This window comes from Diadema setosum, chromosome 14 (assembly GCF_964275005.1).
Source record: "Diadema setosum chromosome 14, eeDiaSeto1, whole genome shotgun sequence".
Lineage (NCBI taxonomy): Eukaryota > Metazoa > Echinodermata > Echinoidea > Diadematoida > Diadematidae > Diadema > Diadema setosum.
The window spans coordinates 26,335,651-26,356,878 of record NC_092698.1 but is presented as its reverse complement, the minus strand read 5'-3'; the positions used below and the strand labels follow the sequence as shown (position 1 = coordinate 26,356,878).

The 21,228-nt window shown below is 40.4% G+C and overlaps 1 protein-coding gene across 1 annotated transcript in view; it reads right to left on the bottom strand.

Moving 5' to 3' along the window:
- Positions 1 to 3,340: 3,340 nt before the first annotated feature.
- LOC140238253 (CLIP-associating protein 1-like) overlaps positions 3,341 to 21,228 on the bottom strand; it is a 121,671-nt gene continuing 103,783 nt past the window's right edge. Inside the window, exons 30-37 of the mRNA XM_072318188.1 lie at positions 20,114 to 21,037; positions 12,327 to 12,396; positions 11,721 to 11,778; positions 11,005 to 11,131; positions 8,977 to 9,105; positions 6,691 to 6,828; positions 5,510 to 5,695; positions 3,341 to 4,357 (exon numbers count right to left, since the gene is read on the bottom strand). Of these exons, the coding sequence (XP_072174289.1) occupies positions 4,256 to 4,357; positions 5,510 to 5,695; positions 6,691 to 6,828; positions 8,977 to 9,105; positions 11,005 to 11,131; positions 11,721 to 11,778; positions 12,327 to 12,396; positions 20,114 to 21,037 (1,734 nt within the window). The 3' untranslated portion in view covers positions 3,341 to 4,255. The remainder of the gene's footprint in view (positions 4,358 to 5,509; positions 5,696 to 6,690; positions 6,829 to 8,976; positions 9,106 to 11,004; positions 11,132 to 11,720; positions 11,779 to 12,326; positions 12,397 to 20,113; positions 21,038 to 21,228) is intronic.

The window sequence follows — 21,228 nt, the reverse complement described above, 5'->3', positions numbered from 1 at the left end:
TGTGTGCCAATAATGCCGAACTAACAAAAGAATGTCTGCCAACACCTGGCCCCACAGTGATCCCTAATGCAACATGTGCCATGATGGTAGAGCTCTCTATAACCTTGAGGCTGTTACCTTCCCAGGGTAGGGGGTGGGGCACTGGCTGTATGGAGGCTGATTCTTCTGTAAACTGAAGAAGATCTGAGTACTAGTGTGTGTGTACCTGTGGGTGGGTGTGTGTGTGTACAAATCAAATGGGACTCTCTTATTGTGTACATACATATTCACTTGTGACCAAAATGTCTGCCCACTTTATACTGCCACCATCTTGTAGTCTCAACAGAGTAAGGGAGTCAGGGGCTGCAGAACATTTTTTAATGGGGGAGGGGTAGTACACAAGGCTGGCTGGTTCATCAGCAGCCCCCCCCCCCCCCCCCCCCCCCCCCCCCCCCCCCCCCCCCCCCCCCCCCCGGTTAACACAGGAAGTACCAGTTAGATCCCGTTTCTTTCTTTTTCCCCTTTTTCTTCTAAAGATTCTCCCTGTCTTCGCCTCAACCTTGTAGAGCACAGCAAGACTTGCACATGTCCTTCACAAATTTGCTGGATTACTCCATACACCAAGCTTATACAAAACACTCATATCAAAGCTAAGTGGACATGCTTTAAATACAAACAAAAGAGCAGTGTGTGGCATTATCTGGCTATGTATATTATCAACGACTCGCATGTCAAACTATCGTATTGTTTCTTGTACATTCTGATTTTTTTTTTTTAAAGTGAAAATAAAGTTTGAATTTGAATTTTGAATTTAAATTATGGTTCAGCTGTAATGTCTGATGCCTCCTCTGTTTCAGAGTTTTGGCAGGCGCAAACAAATCCTGGAATTGCAGTAGATACACAGTATGCCCAGGGATAGGGCCACATAGATTGGGGGCCGAGGGGGAGTAGATCGTACCAGTTTACCCTGCACGCTATGTGCCTTTTAGGCTTCATTGTGGGAGAAACACAGGACGGTTTTAATTGGAAACGCACTGAAGCTGCAAGAAATATAGACTGATCTTTTTACTTGTGCACATGTCTAATACCTAATTTGACAAGTAAAATCCAGTAGTAATGAGGAGGGTACTTGTTCTTGAAGAAGATTTTGATCTAAGCCATCATGAGATGGGGGGGGGGGTGGGGAGGAGGGAGTGGTTGGCTTATTTTCCAAAAACTGAAGTCACAGCAACTCCAAATAAAAACCCTCCAAATTGAACAGTGTAACCATTGTGTAACATCCCCATCATTAACCCGATGAGGACGAGTCTCGAGTATACTCAGGCAGGTGTCTATGGGAAATGCGTGTTGTAGCAAAATCAAACCGTCCTCAACGGGTTACAGCATTGCATGAAAGAGATTCTGCTCTATTAGATGTAGCCTCCAACTACAGTAAAGAAAGAGAAGTCACCTCCAGTGAATTTTAGACTGTGGCACAGCCTGAGCTTTGACCCCTGAACGCCTGGACAAATTATCATACAAGAGCCTTACTTATGGAGCATGAGGATTAAATACATTACAGACCATGCCTGAAATCATGTCGTAAGCAGTGAATAACTTTTCCAAACGATGATCAAGTTTCTGCAACGGGAGAGGACTGGAGAGTAGAGCTTACCCTTGGGAAGGAAAAAACACAAGGTGTCAGTTTACGGAGCTTTGGACTTCTCGTGGACATACATCGGTGGACCTTGCAACCGACACAAGCTCTTCTCAGTGAAAGCGAGGATTTCTTTGTCCCTTTGACAACACACCAGAGTTATCCGTCATGCATGAAATCCTTCCGTTTGAAAGATGCGAGGTTTTTTCCTCCTTTTCTTCCTTAATAGCATTTTTCTACTCTTTGGTGATTCGTTGGATAGTGTCTTGAATTGAATGGCTAATCCCCAAATCACCGCCAATAGAATGCGGGTAAAAGGGATGCTGAATGCACACAAAGCAAATCTGTCTGACAAATTTCAAGCAAAAATTTCTGGTTTTACAGGAGTGTGCTTCCATTTTCCTCTTACAAGCAAAACCGCATCCAGAGTTAATTTGTTTGAGATCGAGTGCCACACGAATTTGCAGCAGCATTACAAAAAAAGGCTGTGTGAAATGTGCATTCAGACACAATCTGCTTTGAAGTGAAGATGGCAATATGGAAAAATACTAGCTGTAGTAGGTACCTGTAATGACAGAAATAACACTTGTCTTGCTAATAGCCAGATGGTATTTGAAAATTCATCACACTTGTCTAATCAGCTTATATCCTGTGACATTGAAATCCTGCCTAAAGATACACAAACTAATACACATATGGTTGGATTAACCCTCTGACTGCCACACTCATTACTTGTCCATAGGTTTGTGTGTGAAACTGTGCACAAATGGCTCATTGGCATTGAACAGGTTTCATCTCGAGCAATTCTGTGTGTAATACCTTCAAGGGATAGTACAGTATTTGTGGAGATGAGAATTGGGCTTTTGGCTTTTTGCGAGATACCAAGAAAACATTAAAAAGTCTTATGATACAGTACAGAGCATACCATTCAAGAGGAATTCAAAGTTTATTTGATGAAAATCGGGTTTGGAATGACTGAAACATCCAAAGACAAAGTAAAACAGAACGATTGTAATAAAGTGTGGGTCCCACACTTTATTACAATTGCTCTTTTTTGGATATCTCAGCCATTTCAAAACCAATTTTCATCAAATAAACATTGAATTCCTCATAGAATTACATGCTCTTTCATATTTCATAAGAGGTTTCTCATTATCTCACCAAAAAATGTTAGAAACCTGAAATTAGGTCTCAACCAAAACAATATGATCCCTTTAATCATGAGTATATCAATCAGGGAAATAAGTATTTCAGCTCACTCGTCTGATAGAGATGTGGCGAGGTCATTTGATGAGAGAATATCTCAACATGTAATAGAGGAAGTGAGAGATAAACAGCTAGTAAAGAGAGAGATAGCCAGTGATTGTGGAGGCTGGTAGGAAATATCTTTTGGATTACGCTACAAGTGTATTCACAGAGTTTCTTATATATCCATCACTTATACCGGTAGAACACTGCGATGAGTATAAAATGGGAACCATTTAGTGTAAGGCAACTGAAGCCCACCGCACACTACATGATTTTGCCCCGGTTCACCAGTCTTAAGACCTTAAGACTAGAAGTGTGACGTCACAGTCTTGCCATTTTCTTGTTGTACGACTGGGTCTTAGCGCCAGTCGTAGAGATTTGACATGTTGAATTTCTACGACCGGTAGTAGGCTTTCAGCCATTCACAATGCAGTAAAATGCAAGTGCGCGCAGTGCACACTGCGTGCGCTTTAAGCCTACTCGTAAGGTTCGGTCGCATAGTGTGCGGTGTCCAGTCGTACGACTGGTCTTAAGACCCAGCTTGGCTTACGACTTTAAGACCAGTCTGATCGTGTAGTGTGCGGTGGCCTTTAGACAAAACTGTTGCATTCAACCTGCCCTGAATTCCTGGCATGCACATGTCTACTTTAACAAATAAAAAGATAAAGACACTGTAGCTGATTTGACTGCAATCAATACACATTCTAAACACAACAAAGAAAGAAGAGTGAGTTAGACAGGGTATACTGATAACTTGCCTTGAAATATTTCTTATAAACCACCATTGACACTAAGAATATGAATTCTGTGCTGAATGAGATATCAAGTGATTAACAGAGTATGAGTGAGGAGAGGGAGGTTTAGTTGGCCTGGATTTAGAAGAAATGCCTGTTGGTAAACCGGGGGAATCGGTCTTCCATATATCAACTGCCAAGATATATTTCAAAAGCAAACGGAAAGGAAACAGCCGTGTAATAATAGCCATGTCCAATTTGAGATAATGTCTGTGACTTGTGAAAGCGATTATTGAGCATGCAGAGCTGAGAGTAACTATCACTATCTGTTATTGTTTTAGTGTGTGCATAAATGCTAATGCCCCTTCATGACTGATACAACAACTATTCTTGGGCGTGGGACCACCAGCTCGAGATACAGTGTATAATATACCCTTCACCTTTGATTAATACACATCACATGCAGCGAGACAAAGTCTGTTTCTATTTGTATTTGGGGAGTATACATCCCCTCACAGTTTGTGCTTCTGGATGAACTGTTGCCCATTCAGTCCTCCTGCTGGGGCAACCTCTGTGGAGCGGAAGGCCGCCTTGACGGGTCGAGATGGGGGATGGGGGATGGGGAGAGGAAGGTTGGGCTGCCCCGCCCTGTGGCTGGTTACCTACTCCCAGTTGACAGTGCGGAGGGGCTGCTAGGCGACGGTGTCTGCGCATCCTTCTCTGCTTGAGCTCGCTTGATGTAGAGGTTCAGTAATTTCATCTGGGAGAAGGAAATGAAACAAACAAAACACAGATTATCACAAAATGTCGAACGAGGGTTGGAACTAACACACTGATACAGAGACTCCAACCCCCAAGCACCTTCTGATCTGGAGATTCTCCCGCCTAAAACCCCTGGCAAACAGGAGACGCCAACTCGATGTGCGCAAAGCGCGAAGTTCCTTGTGGCCGGGGTCCAGCTCTAGGGTTCTAGATGTTATCTCATGCTATCTGAGGCTTATTTTTCAACATACGATGACACTAAGTAAGAAATCATTTCAAGCGGGAGAAATTAAATCTCAAGCGGGAGAACAGGAGATTTTGCAAATATGGGCTGTCGGCGGGAGATCTCTCGTCGAAAGCGGGAGGGTTGGAGTCTCTGCTGATAAACTCATCTATGATATTAAACAAAACTCCAATTATTCCATAACTATCCCATTTCCACAGTGATTCATCCATCTTTCCATCCACCTAATCCTATGTCATTTGTGAGAGTAAATTCAAAGCTGAGGGTGGGGGGTCACACCGTTAGTTTCACGGCTTTGAAGTTTGCCAAGCCTCAAGAGGGACAGGGGTGTAATGGATGGTATATATCTACAGTGTATAAATGATGCACAGGTCTGAGTGCATCAGTCATAGTTGTGTGCATAAGGTAACTATGGAATGCTTAACCCACAACGCAAAGCCCAGTGGGTGTATGCTAAATTCCATAATTACCTCATGCACACTATTGTGACTGATACATGAAAAGACATGTGCGTCATTTGTGCTATAGAATGGGTAATTTTCTTGCCACAAATCCATTTTTCTATCATGTTTCCTTTTGGCTTGCCATAGACAAAAGCCCGAAAATCATGCATCCAGTACTTCAAAACCATGCATCCAGTAAATACTGGATCCATGGATAAACTACTAGATGCATAATTTTTTAGCCAATAAGCGTCTCGTACTGAATGCGCGAACGATTGCTCAGTGCGCGAACCTTTGTTACAAGTGTGCGTACTCTTGCTACAAGTGCGCGATAACATGTTTACCAATGTGACTCAGTGTGTGGCTAGTAAAAAATCAACCCATAGTTCTCTAGCAATGAGATCGCAGGGTTCTCGCTACTTATTCTATAATAGCTACCGGTAGCTGCCCCCCTCTGTCTCACCTTGCTGCCCGGGAGGTCGGACAGTCTATCCTTGAGCTGGTCCCCGATGACCCCATAGATGGCCACCAGACAGAAGACGCTGGCCTTGCGGACGCTGCTCTCCGGGTGGTCGTATGATTTGAGGAGAACCGGGATGACCTCGCCCAGAATCTCCACGACCTCCGCCTCCGACATCAACTCGACAACCTGGTGGAAGCAGAGGAGAAGAAAGATTGGGGGGGGGGGGGGAGGACAATTAGAGATTGGTGAACAGGAGAGATTGATCATTTATCTCTTGCTATGAAATATGTGCTACCGACAAGAGCCTTGCACAGACCAACACATGAAGAATTTCATCGTAAAACTGATTAAGCACCATTGGTAAACACTTTGGACCACTTTAAAGTAAGTCCATCATCAGAAACAACAAAATAAAACCTCTCCAGTGATGCCTTAATTGTTACATAATAAACATTCTTGAAGTTACATGTATGTTTAAAAATATCCCATATTTTCTCATTATTGTTTTTTTTTTTCCAGCACATACATTGTATATATCTCAAATTTAACAACGAAGTTAACTCATTTTCCAATCAAACTCGTCACATACTCTTTGCTGACCTATATAATGTACGTGCATTCTTAGTGATTGTACCTTCACACAAAAACAAAGTAACTGCATCTCGATGTGTATTATGAAAATATGGTCTATGGTACAGGGGTGCAATATCATAAATCCAAAACTACACAATGAGAACATTTGCATGTACATTTTTCTCTCAGCAATTACACTTTAGTAAATGTCAGAATAAACTATATTTCACAAGTTATCCCAACACAAAAATATGGAAATGTAATCTTTCCATTTTTTCTTCAAAATTTCTATTCGCAACAGAAATAAATCATATGAAATGATTTCCTTCGTCAAAGTGAATGTCTTCCACATTCTGAGTCCAAGTTCTGAAAAAGGGTCAGTGCTTACATCAATTATAACTCATAAAAAACTGCAATTACATGTTGTAGCATGGTTACTGGGTGAAAAAAGAAAAATCTCTTTATTCTGGTAACTCAGCAAAAGCCAGGAAGCTCCCAGCGTATTTCTAATTTAACACTTTCACAAATCATAAATCTTTCATCAACAGTACTATGTGAGTGAGATTTTATTTTTTAACGGGAGAAACCGAGAACGACGGAAGGCTTACCTTGGTCAGCATCTTGATGGCTGCCTGGTTGATGGGACAGTCAGCAGTCTGGATGATCGGGCACAGGACCCTCACACACTGGTTGGGGGCGATGGAGTTGGCCAGGGTGGCCGAAGTCTCTTCAGCCTGGCGAACCACCTGCCGGTAGAGAGAGGTGTGGTACGGGTGAAGGCAGAGAGGAAAGGGGGCAAAAAGACAGAGAATCATTTGGTAGGCTGGGTACCAGGTCAAAAGTCAGGGGCCCTCCATACGCTTTTATCTTGAATGCACCTTGTTGATATCTTTTCATCCACTACAAGCTGAGGTTTGAGCCTCCGCCCTTCTCTATCCATGGAAGAGAGCTTCAACTCTACACCTACCAAAATACTCTCCATCAAGCACAACAGAAAGAAAATGTACATAGAAGTTGTCACTGAACTCAGCAAAAGCTGACTCTGAAATCTACAAATGAAGGTAACCTTGCCTTGAATAAATGGCACATTACCAAAAAAAAAACAAACAAAAAAACAACCCCAGCAACACAAAGAACACCCCAAACACAAGAGTCATTTGTTGATACAAGTATAAATACATGTAATTTCAAAGTTAACTTGAAGTGATAATACGCTGTAAGCCATGTTTTGATCATCAAATTGTATTAAGAATTTTCTTTATATGTTTCCCATCTTTCCATAACAATGTCAGAGCTCTATGAGGAACTAGAAATGTCGCTATGGCGACTGATGCCTCCGCCATAATGCATGATTCTCCCAATAGGCGTATAGTACAATGTCTTCACAATGTGTGATCCATGATAGTTTCACATAACTGGCAAAATATTGAAATGACAGGTTTGTCAGAAATGTTTTGAACTGGGTTTGCTATAATTTTCTAAGAGTGCAGGTACACATATTTGGGGAATTTTGGGAAAGTTTATGCATTGAGTAATTTCCAAGGTACGAAGAAAGAGTGTGATGACGGTACAAAATATATATATATTTTTTTTTCTTTTTTTTTTTTGGGGGGGGGGGGGCATTGAAACCTGGCCTTTGACCCTTAACCTTTGACCTTTGACCTTCTGGCTGGAAATTCCCGCAGAATCTCCATTAGGTAATGCATGTATTAGGTTTTGAAACTAATAATGCAAGCATTGCACATATACTAGTATATGAGGGAAATAGCAAAATTTTGAGGAGTTGACCTTGACCTCTGACCCCTGACTATTGACCCATGACCCCTAAATTCCCTAGATAATCCCTGCCAGAAAGTACATGCATATGTACCAAGTTCCACGAAGATACATTGAACCATTTGCGAGAAAAGTAATATTGCAACATTTTCACCTAACTTTTGACCTTTTGACCTTTGACCTTATGACATGAAACTCTCTCTGGAGAATCTTTACGCAGTAGTACATGTCCACACCAAGTTTCAAGAAAATACCTTCGGGCATTGCATAGATATGGGGGAAATTGCAACATTTGTAGCATTTGACCTTGACCTTTTGACCTTTGACCTCTTGCCAATGTCACTAAAATCTACTCAACTAATTGTCCCATCATACATCATCCTTGGACCAAATTTGGTGAAAGCTGCTTCATCCAGGTTTGAGTTATCACGTAAACAGATAAATTTTAGGATTTGACCTTGATCTTTGACCTTTGACCTCTGTCCGATTTCACTGAAAAACTAATCAAGTAATTGTCCCATCATACATCATCCACCAACAAAGTTTGGTGAAATTTGCTCCACCCAGTCTTGAGTTATCGCGTAAACGGATACAATTTCATGATTTGACCTTGACCTTTGACCTTTGACCTTTAGCCGATTTCACCCAAAATCTAAGTAGTACATGTCCACACCAAGTTTCAAGAAAATACCTTCGGGCATTGCATAGATATGGGGGAAATTGCAACATTTGTAGCATTTGACCTTGACCTTTTGACCTTTGACCTCTTGCCAATGTCACTAAAATCTACTCAACTAATTGCCCCATCATACTTCATACTTGGACCAAGTTTGGTAAAATTCCAGTAAATATTACTCAAGTTATCGCGTAAACGAATGCGGACGGACGGACGTACAGACGTACGTACGGACGTACATACGGACGTACGGACGGACGGACAACCCGAAAACATAATGCCTCCGGCACCACTTCGTGGCGGAGGCATAAAAATTTACACACAAATGAAAATGAATACAACAGGGATAATATACATGTACAGCTAATGAACTGATCAAGGACTTGTATAGAGCAAGAAAAGACTGCTGGACATTGAAAGAACTGTGCACCATGTCATGTACCTCGCTCTGAGGATCTCGGTGGGCCTCCAGAATCTTAAGGATAGTCAGCTCGGCATAGTCCCTGAATCTCTCTGGCTGGTTTCGCAGGATCTCCCGAAGGACTCGCAGAGCCATGGCACGGATCGACGCCTGGGAAGTGGTGATGAAAAAAGTTAACAAAAATACCCTTAAATAAAGAGGCAGATGTTTGCGGGGACATTTGCTTTGTCAAAACATGTACGCATCTGTACACTTATCTCGATTTCTTATGGCTAGTGCCACAATCTCAACACAAGTACTGTGCACTCCCGTTATGAGAACACAGTTACAACAAAATTCCGGTTACAACGAAGTAAAAAGTCAGGCCGCAAGATTATCCACTCTAATGTAATTCTATTGTTTGTTTGTTTGGATATAACGAAATTTTGATATAACGAAAGAAAACTGCCAGTCCCGAGGACTTCGTTATAACGGGAGTCTACTGTATATGTATGTCCTTGAAAGACTGGTGGATATTTGGGTCATACATATAGTTTGGAGGATCATCCATTTTCACTTTATAGCCCATGTCTCTATGCATAATACAGATATTATTTATGAGAAGGCTAAAAAAAAACCCAAAAATGAATCATTATAAGCAGTATTCACATGAATAGATGAATAATCACTCTCTTCAAAAAAAAAAAAAAAATGGTTTACATTCATTTAACTTATATGCCCAGTTTGCTTGGAACCCAAACTCTCAAGAAAACCGGGGGAAAACCTCAACAACAACACACAGCTACACAGCCAATTGTCCTCTGGGCTGGGACAGGCATGGGTGTCCATCTGAGTCAGTATTTAATCAAACTTAGCTCCTTTGCACTTCTTTCACTGGCATGGGTTCAGGTAGAGCTGAGAGAGCAGTGATCCTATCTCTACATATAGTTAACACAGACAATGGCATCCTGGCTCTTTGCTCAAAAGTACATGGGGTCACTTTTAGCAGCAGTTGTGGTTGTTTGCCCCGACACAATAAATGTCCTTCTAAATGTTGGCTTCTCCAGTCAGTTTCAGACTGAGTGAATAGAGATCATTGATGAAAAATAAACAAACATTTGAACAGCTTTGGTGTTTATAGATTACTCAAAATCTGAGCTAATATCCAGAGGATGTTGTTACCATCCTCAACTCTTTGTGTACCACACTGGCATGCCCAACTTAAGTCGACAGATTGCAAACTTCAAACATTTTGCTCAACCGCATGACCACACACAAACTGATCTGTTTTGAATACTGGCTATTTGCAAGATAAATAACCATAGCTTTGTCATAGAATTTACATCACAGCAAAGCCTGCAATTTTCTTTACAATTATGCTGTTTTGCATCTCTAGCGTCAACACGTTACTGAACTAGAGAGGCACTCTGAGAGCGCAGACCTCCGCCAAGCATGCAGCTCATTTCCTCCACTGATCTTGTTCTTCCATAGAGATATCAGTTATTTCCACCCATACGTACTTATAGCATTGTGTGCTGAAAGTCGCCCGATTTTCCAATATAGAAGCCTTTGTTACATCATAAACCCTCAGCTGCATGGTGCGCCTCGCCCTAGCAGAAACTAGAGCACGCACTTTAGTGCACGCATGCAAACCTCAAATATGCGCAGCCTGAACTCCCAAGTTCATTGACCCTACCTGCCAAAATATCAAAAATCCCTCATAAATTTCCCCCAAATTCTCGGATCACTACCAAAAGTTAATCGTTTGTATACTTGTGTCATTCTCAACCTTTCCTGCAAGTTTCACCCAAATCCATTAACTACTTTTTGAGTTATTTTGCACACGGACAAACGAAAGGACAATGAACACACAAACCAACGGTAACGAAAACATAACGTCCGCCCTTGGCGGAGGTAAAAAAAAAAAAGAAGTTATATGGATTTTGAAAAAGAGAATGTTTCTGAAAAGCGCTAGTGGAGTGCAGTCTCAGAATAATGTGGCACACGAGAAGTTAACACTATGGCAAAGAAAGAGTTTAAAGGGAAATCACAGCCCAGTGTCCAGCTCACCTCTACGTCTCCGAGGGTCTCCAGCATGAGGAGTAGGACCGTCTTGAAGTGGTCGTCCCAGAGGGAGAGGCTCTCCGATCGCGTCAGTCTGATCAGCTGCATCATGGCACTCTTCCTCTCCTCAAACCTGGGAATTTGTCGGGAGGAGCCAGCGAGGTTCACTGTCTGTCTGTTTCTCTCTCTCTCTTATTCAATATATCAATGCATGCATGTATATGTACAGTATGTTTGTATGTACGCATGTTTCTGGATATATCTGTCTTCTACTGACCCTCCTACTTATTAAATGCTTCTGTCCTTCTATCCATCTATCTACATCTATCATCCGATCATTAATCATGAGATCTGTCTATTCATCTTTGCAGCAATCTACATATTTTGTTTGTTGAGTCATCGACAATCAAGACTACTAGAGGTGTTGGGGCTGATTTTGTTGTTGTTGTTGTTTTTTTGTCGGCTACCATCAATCATATATATATATATTTTTTTTTTCCCATTCACACAGACTTGAGAGAAGACTAGACACAAATGTAAAACTAGGCATACCTGTCTGCACTTCTTGACTTGAAATTCGACTACCATGCACTACTCTTGGACTATCATTTCAACACCTTTCTAATAACAAATCTACGCATGGATTTCAATGGAGATTGGCTAGTGAGTTGGGATCTGTTCATATTATGTACACACAGATTAAGATTATAACAATTTTTCACCTTCCATTGTGGTTGGACAGCTCTGTCAGTAGAGGTACGAGGACATCTTGCTGGTCTTCTGAAACAAAACACAATAGCAACTGGATGATAATGGGCTGGTAACATCTGGGCCACGATATCGCAAGGAGCTAATATACAACTGATTTCACGACTGACACCGAACATGACTCTATGGCTTAATGTATACTGCAAACCTTACACTCCCACACAACTCAAATAACCCATTGAAGACGAACTGATTTTCCTATAATACGCATTTACCCCAGCCCGGAGATACTTGGGACTAATTTTATCAGGTTAGAACACTAGGTCTACCCATAGTTGCCATCAGACTCTGGTCAAACAAGACTATCATTCTTTTCATTGAAGTTGAACTTGGGAGGTGGGAAGAAGCAAAAACAGCTGGAGAAAAGATTATTTAAGATTTCCCATGAGCTTTTGGGTCGAAAGAAAATTGTTTGAGTACAAATAACACTTAAGCCTTGGTTTCTGTAAAATTTCATGACATGGATACAAAGTGACAAAAAAGAACAAAAAATGCACTGGAGGAGACAAATTACAAATTACCTAAGTCTGGGAAAATCTTCCGACAGATTAGAATGTTACCTTCTTGGTATGTTTCGTCTTCGTAGTTGCCGTCCGTGACCGTTACTCTTCCCATGGTGTCTGCTATGCCCTGTTCAATAGAGAGGGGGGGAAAGGGGGTTTTACTCCTGTCATCAAAAGGCCAGGATCCTACATGTCTTTATATTCACAGCACTATCTCTGTCTTTGTGTAATATCATCCGAGCGATTATCTTCATGCAATCTACTGACTGCCAATACAGACACACTCTGCAACTTTCGTAGCAATTCAGCATTAAATCTGTATTCTCACCAACATAATTTCATTAGGCAAGGATCAATGCTGCATGCACCTGTGGCTATGCTGTGACAGGAACACTCAAAACTCTTAATTTCATCATAATTATCCCCATATGGGGGCATGATACAGAGAGAAATACTTCACAGGCATTCACATTCCCTTTAATAGATGCTAATGTGTAACACAAATCACAATTCTTGAGGAGAAAAGCAGCCATGAATCAGCTTTGGGGCTGGTCTGAATAAACAAACCCACATCATCTTAAAAGGATGAGCCCTTAGCATGCCATGTCAACAATTTCCCTGCCTTCAACACGGTGCCAAGACGACATTTACTGGCACACCTTAAAGGGTGCATCATTTAATCCTTTATAGAATCTGTAAACAGCCTTGGCTGTGCCAATGGCCGTGCCAAGAAATCTTGGAAGACAGTATTGTATGAATGACCGATTCCGTCGGTAAGGAAATTCCAGCGCATTCTGGTTCGTCATTACCTGCCAGTAGGGGAAGGCTACCACTTGAGCCAGTTATTCTTCTTTTTACAAACCCCTAGAGAAATTTGGCAGCAGATAATTAGTGCTTTTGTATCAAGAGTGAATGAGCATGATAAGGGCTCACCCGTTTCCTCAAGATATTTTGAAGACACCATAGACTCGGCAATGGCTAACCATGTTCAAACACTGTACTGTATCGTATGACTTGTATATACCTGGGATATTTTTCACTGTACCATATGATTATTTTTAGAACATTTCTTTTAATATTATATCAATTTTGACCCCCCCCCCCAAAAAAAAAAAAAAAAAAAATCTGAAACAAAAAATTTAAATCTAAATTAAACAGGTAAGAGGTTTTATAAAATGACTTATTGCCTGGAAGAAGCAAGTGGCTGTTATAGTTGCTCTAGGACACTCACAGACACCCACAACAGGTGCGCAATTGTTTGCCTTAAATACACATGACACATGTAGCACTGCGATGTCACATCACGGTTCTTGTAATGAGACTGTTTGACTGTACGCTATCAAACTACGATACTTTCAAGCTAACAAACACTTAAACTTCTAAAATGTACGCAGCATAATGGCAAGTGACATGAACTCAGGAGGTCAAGTACAGGTGTAGCCCTGACACATGAACATCATATACATATATGAAGAGTTTGTTCGCAAAAACCGATAAGTCCATTTTTTAAGATTTTGAAGTACGGTCTCTGGCATAAAGTACAAAATAATACCTTTTAAATGATATATTGTTCACTACATATACAGATAAATTTTTGAAGTTATGGTCAAAAGAATCAAAAATTTTCTTATTATACTCTTTATTTTTCTTGACCTTTAACCCTATTCCAACTGAGGGAGGGGGGGGGGGTCAAATTGACCCCCCTTGACATTTCGCGCCATGATTCCGCAACGCGCAAAGATTTTGCCGCGTTGTTTCATGAGTTTTTTCATTGAAATCTCCCGCATATTTTGAGACCAAATTTGCGACGTCCGGATACACCATTCTGAAATTACGCAATGTTTTGCATACGCATGTCAACCCAAAAACAGCTCAATTTCATGATATCGCGTGCAAATCCAATGCAAATTGTGTTTTTTTGTTAAATTGCTATAAAATAGATTATTTCAACTTCTAACCATTGAAATATATCAATTCTAATGCAGATAAGCTTGTAAAAGTGCCTGCAACAAATTTTGGCAAAAAAACAATTAAAAACAAGAGGTTGAAAAAAACAATAAAATATATAAGAAATTAACAAACAATAAAAAACAAAAGAAATTGATTTTGATTGTGCTATTTTTTTACAAGAAATTTGTTTGATGTGTCTTGAGGAACTCTGACACAAGAATTTAGCAATCCTTCAGTCTTTTTAATGGAGTTATAGGTGAAAATAAGATTTCATGCGTAAATTTGCATAATTAATTTACTAAAAATAGAAAACCAACATTTTTCTATTGTATGACCATGTAATCTTGTAGTTGACATCTGGCTCTATCGTCAGGCAAAATTTTGCGGCGATCACGCGAACGGCGGCCGAGATCTGAAGGGGGGGTCAAATTGACCCCCCCTCAGTAAAAACTTGGTCTCAAATACCCCAGTTAGAATAGGGTTAATCGCAAATATCTCCATTTAGCAAATATGGACTTATTGGTTTTTGCGAACAAACTCTTCATATGATGATCAAACAGGAACAGCTTCTGATTGAATACTCCAGTTTGAATTTTCTCATTGTAATTACTACCATGCACTGCATTTACGAGTGATAACTGGGCAAAAAGTATCAATGTCTGTTTATATAAAATCAAGATACCTTTAATAGCTGAAACCTGAAAGAATGATTGCACACTTGTCAGTGATATACTCACACTTCATTTAAAGAGTCAATCAGCTGTTATTACTTTATACAATAACAAAAATAAACAGCATAATAATATGACCTAATAAAAACCTGTACCAGAATACTCTTACAAGATTCTTGCTGAATTACAAAAGGCATAAAACATTTTCTGTGTATGTCCTCTGACATGAAGGAAAAAAAAAATTAAAATCTGTACATACACATAATATGATACATAAAACCTTCAGAAGCATTTATCTCACCTAAGAATCATATCCAAAATGTCATACTCCCATAACCATATAAGTACAGAATTTCTTTGTGTTTTCATTTTGACAAATGTTTGTTATTTCATATGAGATTTTTTTTTTTTTTTAATTGGTTTACAAGCACATGTGGCAACCCCAGGTGTATGAAAATTGCTGTGATAGACCACTCATGACAAAATTATAGCAATCTCTCTCGAAACACAACTTCATTTTCAACATTAACGCTAATCCCACCGGGTTTTTTGAGGGACTTGAAACCACCGGGGAGGGGGCCTTTTTGGCCCCCCCCCCTTCAGATCTCGGTCGTGGATCGCGCGATCCTCACGAAAATTTGCACTAAGGTAGAGGCCAATGTAATCTACAAGACTGTATAGTTAGATTTTTCAAATTTTAATTTATGCATTTTATATTAGTTAATTTATGCTAATTTATGCAAAAATAATTTTTATTTTGCCTATAAATCAAAAAATAAAGCTCCAAGACTTCTAATTTTTGGTGAACATATTCTTTTTCAATATCCTCAACAATAATATTGAAGCAAAAATTCGGCTTCATAATTATTTCTTATGTATTTTATTGTTTATTGAATTTCTTATGTATTTCCTTGTTTTTTTTTGGGGGGGGGGGCCAAAATGCCCCCCCCCCCAAGTGGGAATAGGGTTAAGCTAAGGCTTTGCAGTGACGATTCCAGCATTATCAAATGACACCAAAACAATCATAAAATACGCAGTGATCAAAATGACCTGACACGAGATCGCAAACTATATCATTGTAAATGCGCTTATATAGTGCATCACAGCATTTAAATAGGTCTTACATCACAACTGGGACAAAAATCTTCCTGTAAAAAATTGAAGCAGTTCCAAAGTCTGATATCAAAACATCAAAACTGTGACAGGCAAATTTCAGCTCTAGATGTGATGCAAGAACTTACAGACTTGTTTTCCCACAATCTGCCAAAGAAACTCTTCCAAAATCATGCTGCATTGGAGCTATTGCCATTGTCCAACAGTGATTGTTCCGCATAAGGACACAGAAAATATGTACCATATGTGACCCACTACAACAAAAGGATCCAAAAGTCGAGGGAGGTCGATTTTCTGAAAATGACATGACATTATTCCTTTACTCTTCTACTTTAATTTCATATATAATAAGACTCATGAAAGCACTCAGTTGCAGAGATATTGATGATACTATGAGACCATGTTGAGTGGACAAGGAAATCAGCGTTTTGAGAAAACCGCGTTCAAGATTTTCTTTCTGACACAATCATGATCAAGGGGGGGGGGGGGTATTCCAGTTTTCATCTCTTAACAGTAGAAGGTCTGCTCGTAGCAACTCCGTGATGTTCATTCAAGCTTAGAGCCAGCGGTCTACTCACGACTGATCAGTAACCAGGATGCCAGGGGCAGAGTCTATCTGCGACGCTAAATCTAAATCTTTGGACATGTCACTGTTCCGTTGAAAGTCAGAAAATCATGGCCCAGAAAAACGCTTATCTATTGCCTTTCCTTTGATCATTTACCTTCGAAATTTCGACAGATGATATACGAAACACTAGACTACGAGATTATGCCAACAACAGAAATTTGATGGTTTTGACCCATTTTGACGATCTGACTTCAAGCTTGATTTTCTCGTCTCAGCCGTCAGCGACTTTAGGATCCTTTTGTTGTAGAGGGTCACATATGCCAGCAACATAAAGTTTTTGAAGAAAGAATATTTGGAAGCAGGCTTCCTGTTTTAGATGCACAATCCAAACATACTCTCTCCTACTTCTAATACTGGCGTGATGAGGAACACCTGTGCTGTATCTCTAAAACTTCAGTAGATACTCAGTGTTTATATGTATATTAATTGATAAATAAATAAATAAACAATAAATGCAATTAGTTCAGCCATGCTATTAATTTACAGGGCTTTGTCTATGGTAAATGCATGTAATGCAAATAATACATTTTAATCTTCACAAGCTGAGACCGTATTGCATGAACTAACAATCGTTTCATCCGTCGCACATTAATACTGTACATTTGTCAAGTCAAGCACATTGATTGTTTGCTCATGATTGAATATCAACTTTGTGAACTGATTTACGACAAATGATATGACTAAGAGACATCCGACTGGAAGTTCATGCAACAAGCCCCTTTGGTTAGTGTGGAAAATAATGGACAACCCTCATCGACCATGTGATGAGGAGGCTTCCATCTTTGCATAACACAAAATACATAAACTTAAAATGATACATAAATCAGAGAAAACCGAGTGCATGTAAGATGGTTCCCACTCTTTTGAACTGATAAATTCAAAAAGCGGAGAGATGATACAGAATTTCGAGCAACATTACAATAAAAGTGAGATTAAGTGGAAAGAACTGAACATGTCAAAATAAAACTTTTGAGAGTGGCATCAGAACGTAGTCAGTGTCGTTCGGGCAAGGCAAAGCTCGTACAGTCCGCTGAAGTGACCAGTCAGTTGTTATTTTACTGGACAGACTTTGGCATGGATAGAGGAGTGTGGGGTGGGAGCAGTGTGGTAAAGAGCAGGCGACTTTTCCAGAATGTGATGGTGAGAGAAAGTTGCTTGACTGAGATTGAAATATGACAGCATGCTTCTTTCTTTCTTTCTTTCTTTCTTTTCTTTTTTTTTTTTTTTGGGGGGGGGGTGATTTAAAGGTGTGAGGTAGTGGGGGTGAAAACAAAGGGCTTAGGGTTGGGAGGAGGAATATGAAAAAAAAAAAAGAAGAAAGACAGTGTGCTTTTAAAGGTCCAGTTTACCTTTGAGAGCAGTGATTTCAAAAATGTTCAAGATATCACATTTGATGCATATGTGTAGGTCTGTTGTATCATAAAACATCCTACCATATGAAATATTTGCAATAAAACCTAAAATATAAGGAGATATCAGGGTTTTTCTCAGTAAACCGTAACTGTATACGGTTTAGTCTGGAAACATTTTTATTATAACTATTGTTCACATTTTGTGTATTTAACAACACTTAACATCGATTATACGGATTCAAATTTTGACAGTGGTTGTTTCTATCCCTAACTCACATTTTAGAACTATTTTAAAGCACTAATGCTTTCATCTGCAAATGGTAAATTATGCCTTTAAGATTTGCACCGCAGTACACAAACTATGTATCATGACATTGTATAGCACAATTTGACAAAATGAACTCTTCCCCGACAGGGACCCATATCAGAAATGCATCCAAGGGAAAAGAAATTTGATTTCAATTGACCATGTGGTAAGTTATTATAAATAGCGACTCTCAGAAAATTGTAAATTGAGAGCTTGGATAAGGAAAATTGTAGGTTTATCTCCCATTCACATGACATATCCTTGCAATATCTTTATGATGTCCTCGAGTTTCCCGACCCATTTCTACTTGGCTAAAACATTGGTGTAATTGCACATAACTTCACATCATTTTCTTCTTTTCTTATCCATTTCCAAGCAACTTATCTCAAATGATATCTTCTAATTCAAAAATTTCATCAAATTACTTTGTGATATCAAATTTAAGAAACGTCTGTAAGTCCTGCAGGCAGCTTATGATTACTTGGTGCAAAGATCAAGGTTTGGGGAAAACTAAAATCCCTGAGAATATGTGCATCTAAATCTGAAAAAAAAAACAAAACCAAAAACATAAAAATCTAATTCAGCTTTCTCTGAACTTTGCCAACATGAGATATATCATTATTAAAATAACTAAAATCTCTGAGAATGTGTGCATCCAAATCTGAAAAAAAAACCAACAATCTAATTCAGCTTTCTCTGAACTTTGCCAACATGAGATATACCATTATTTCTAAGATCTACATCTGCATTAGCATAGCAGTTCCACTAATTAGGAGAAAATGCAAGGTTTGTTTGGAATCTATAACTGGTGAATTGATTAACAGGAAACTGGGACATTCAAAAAAAAGAAAGAATAAAAGCAAAACAGGAAACTCATATATGAGATAGACAAAAACAAAAGGCAGTGGCAGAATCATACCTGGATACAGCCTTCTGTAACAAAGATGTGTAAAGTGTATGCACTGAGCGATGGCAGGGAAAAGCAATGTGATGCATGAGATGCAATGACCCTTTCGTTTTCATCCTTTTGTTCATCTGAAGATTAATTTCAGTTGTGACGAACAAACTTTGAAGCATTGCTTTTGCAAATTAAATGGTGAAGGAAGCCTTTGGAAGCTATAACAGGCAATGTCCTTCAGTGCCTACAGGCTGCAACATAATGAAAATATGTTGAGTCTTTTACAGTACTGATTTAGAATATGATAATAAATGGATAATAAATGCAGGACTTTCTGTGATATGTCACTTTTAAAGCTACGTCAAAGGGATGGCATTGTTTTGGTTGAGATAGGGATTCAGATCTTAACTTTTTGCGAGATAATCAGAAACAACTTAGATGAAATACTAAAGAGCAAACAATTCTGAGAGGAATTCAGAGTTTTTCTGTTTGATGAAATTTGTTTTTAAAAAGGCTGAGATATCCAGAAACACAGAGCTCCTACTAAAAGGTGGGACACACCTTTTATTAGGACCATTTTGTTTTTCTTTGTTATTGGATATCTTACAGGTAGCCATTTCAAAAATGATTTTCATCGGATAAACTCTTGATTGCTCCAAGAATCACATGCTCTTTAATATTTCACATAAGGGGGTTTCTAATTACCTTGTACATTGTAAAAAGTTAAAACCTGAATCCCCATCTCAACCAAAACTATACCATCCCTTAAATGTGATGCAGCATCTGTGCAAAAAGAGGGCTAGTATTGCTACATGTATACTTGATGAGACATGTGACGTGAAGCAGGAGATACAATGCTGTGAACATGATGCAAGGTGAAGTGGAGATGGAAGACGAGAAAAAGGAAAAGAAGGTTGATACTAACATCTTCACTTGCTGACACAGAGGAATTTTTACGAGGAACACGAGGCGAAGCGACGGAAGACGAAGACTCACAAAACAGAGCATTGGTAGGCATGGGCAGAGGGTTATAGACAAGATCGGAGGAATCGTCTGCAGAAGAGATAGGCGGGGTGGGAGAGGATGGCCGGTAGTTGGGACCAAGGATGAGGGAGAGGTCAAGAAAGGGGCGGGGCTGGGTGCGGTTAGATGGGGGCGAGGGGGTGCGGGAACGTGCACGTGCTGGGTGGGACTTGTTCTCGAAGAGACGGGGCGGCAGTTGCACACCCTCGGTGGTGTTGCGGCGTTTGGTTCGAGGTCTGCGCAAAGTGGGTGGGGAGGAGGGTCTGGAAGAAGGGCGGGAGGAGGGGCGCGAAGAGGGGCGGGAGGAAGGGCGGGAGGAAGGGCGCGAGGAAGCGCGTGAGGAGGGGCGTGAGGAAGGGCGGGATCGATTATTCTTGAGAACGGACTTGCGTGCACCGCTTACTGGACGGTGATGGTTGTCCCCATGGGATCTATGATTGGGCTGCTGGATTGGTGGAGGCGACAGTGTCCCCCCACCCATACCGGCATCAGGTACCATGCGGTACTCCAGGTACTCCTTCACCTTGCCCTCCGGACTGTCCACTCTAATGTCCGGCATGAGGTCGGCTAGTACCTCGTCACTGTCCACTCGGGCATCCTTGCTGACGGCCACATGGTCAAGGTCGTCTCGGCTGCTGTGCATGTAGCTCTGGATCTCCGCTGTGGTTCTCCGCAGAGAGTCATAAATGTCCTCGGAGTTGAGGAACTCCGGGTCTGGCGGCCCGTTGCTGGCATAGCTGCCACGGGGCGAAGATCCGGTGGACCGAGGGGATGCCTTCAGCACGGCTCGTGGTGACGCTTTCGATCGCAGCTCCTGGGCAGTAACCTGAAACCATTGCACATCGATAGGTCTATTAGGCAACAAGAATAAAGTGAGCAAAATATGCAAGCCACAAAAGATGGTAAATACCAATGGACAAGCCATATAAACACAACACTCTCAACCACATCTTGCTGCTTAAGAGGCAAAATGCGTATGAGCAGACTTTGAAAAACTGGAAAACGTTCAATTCATTA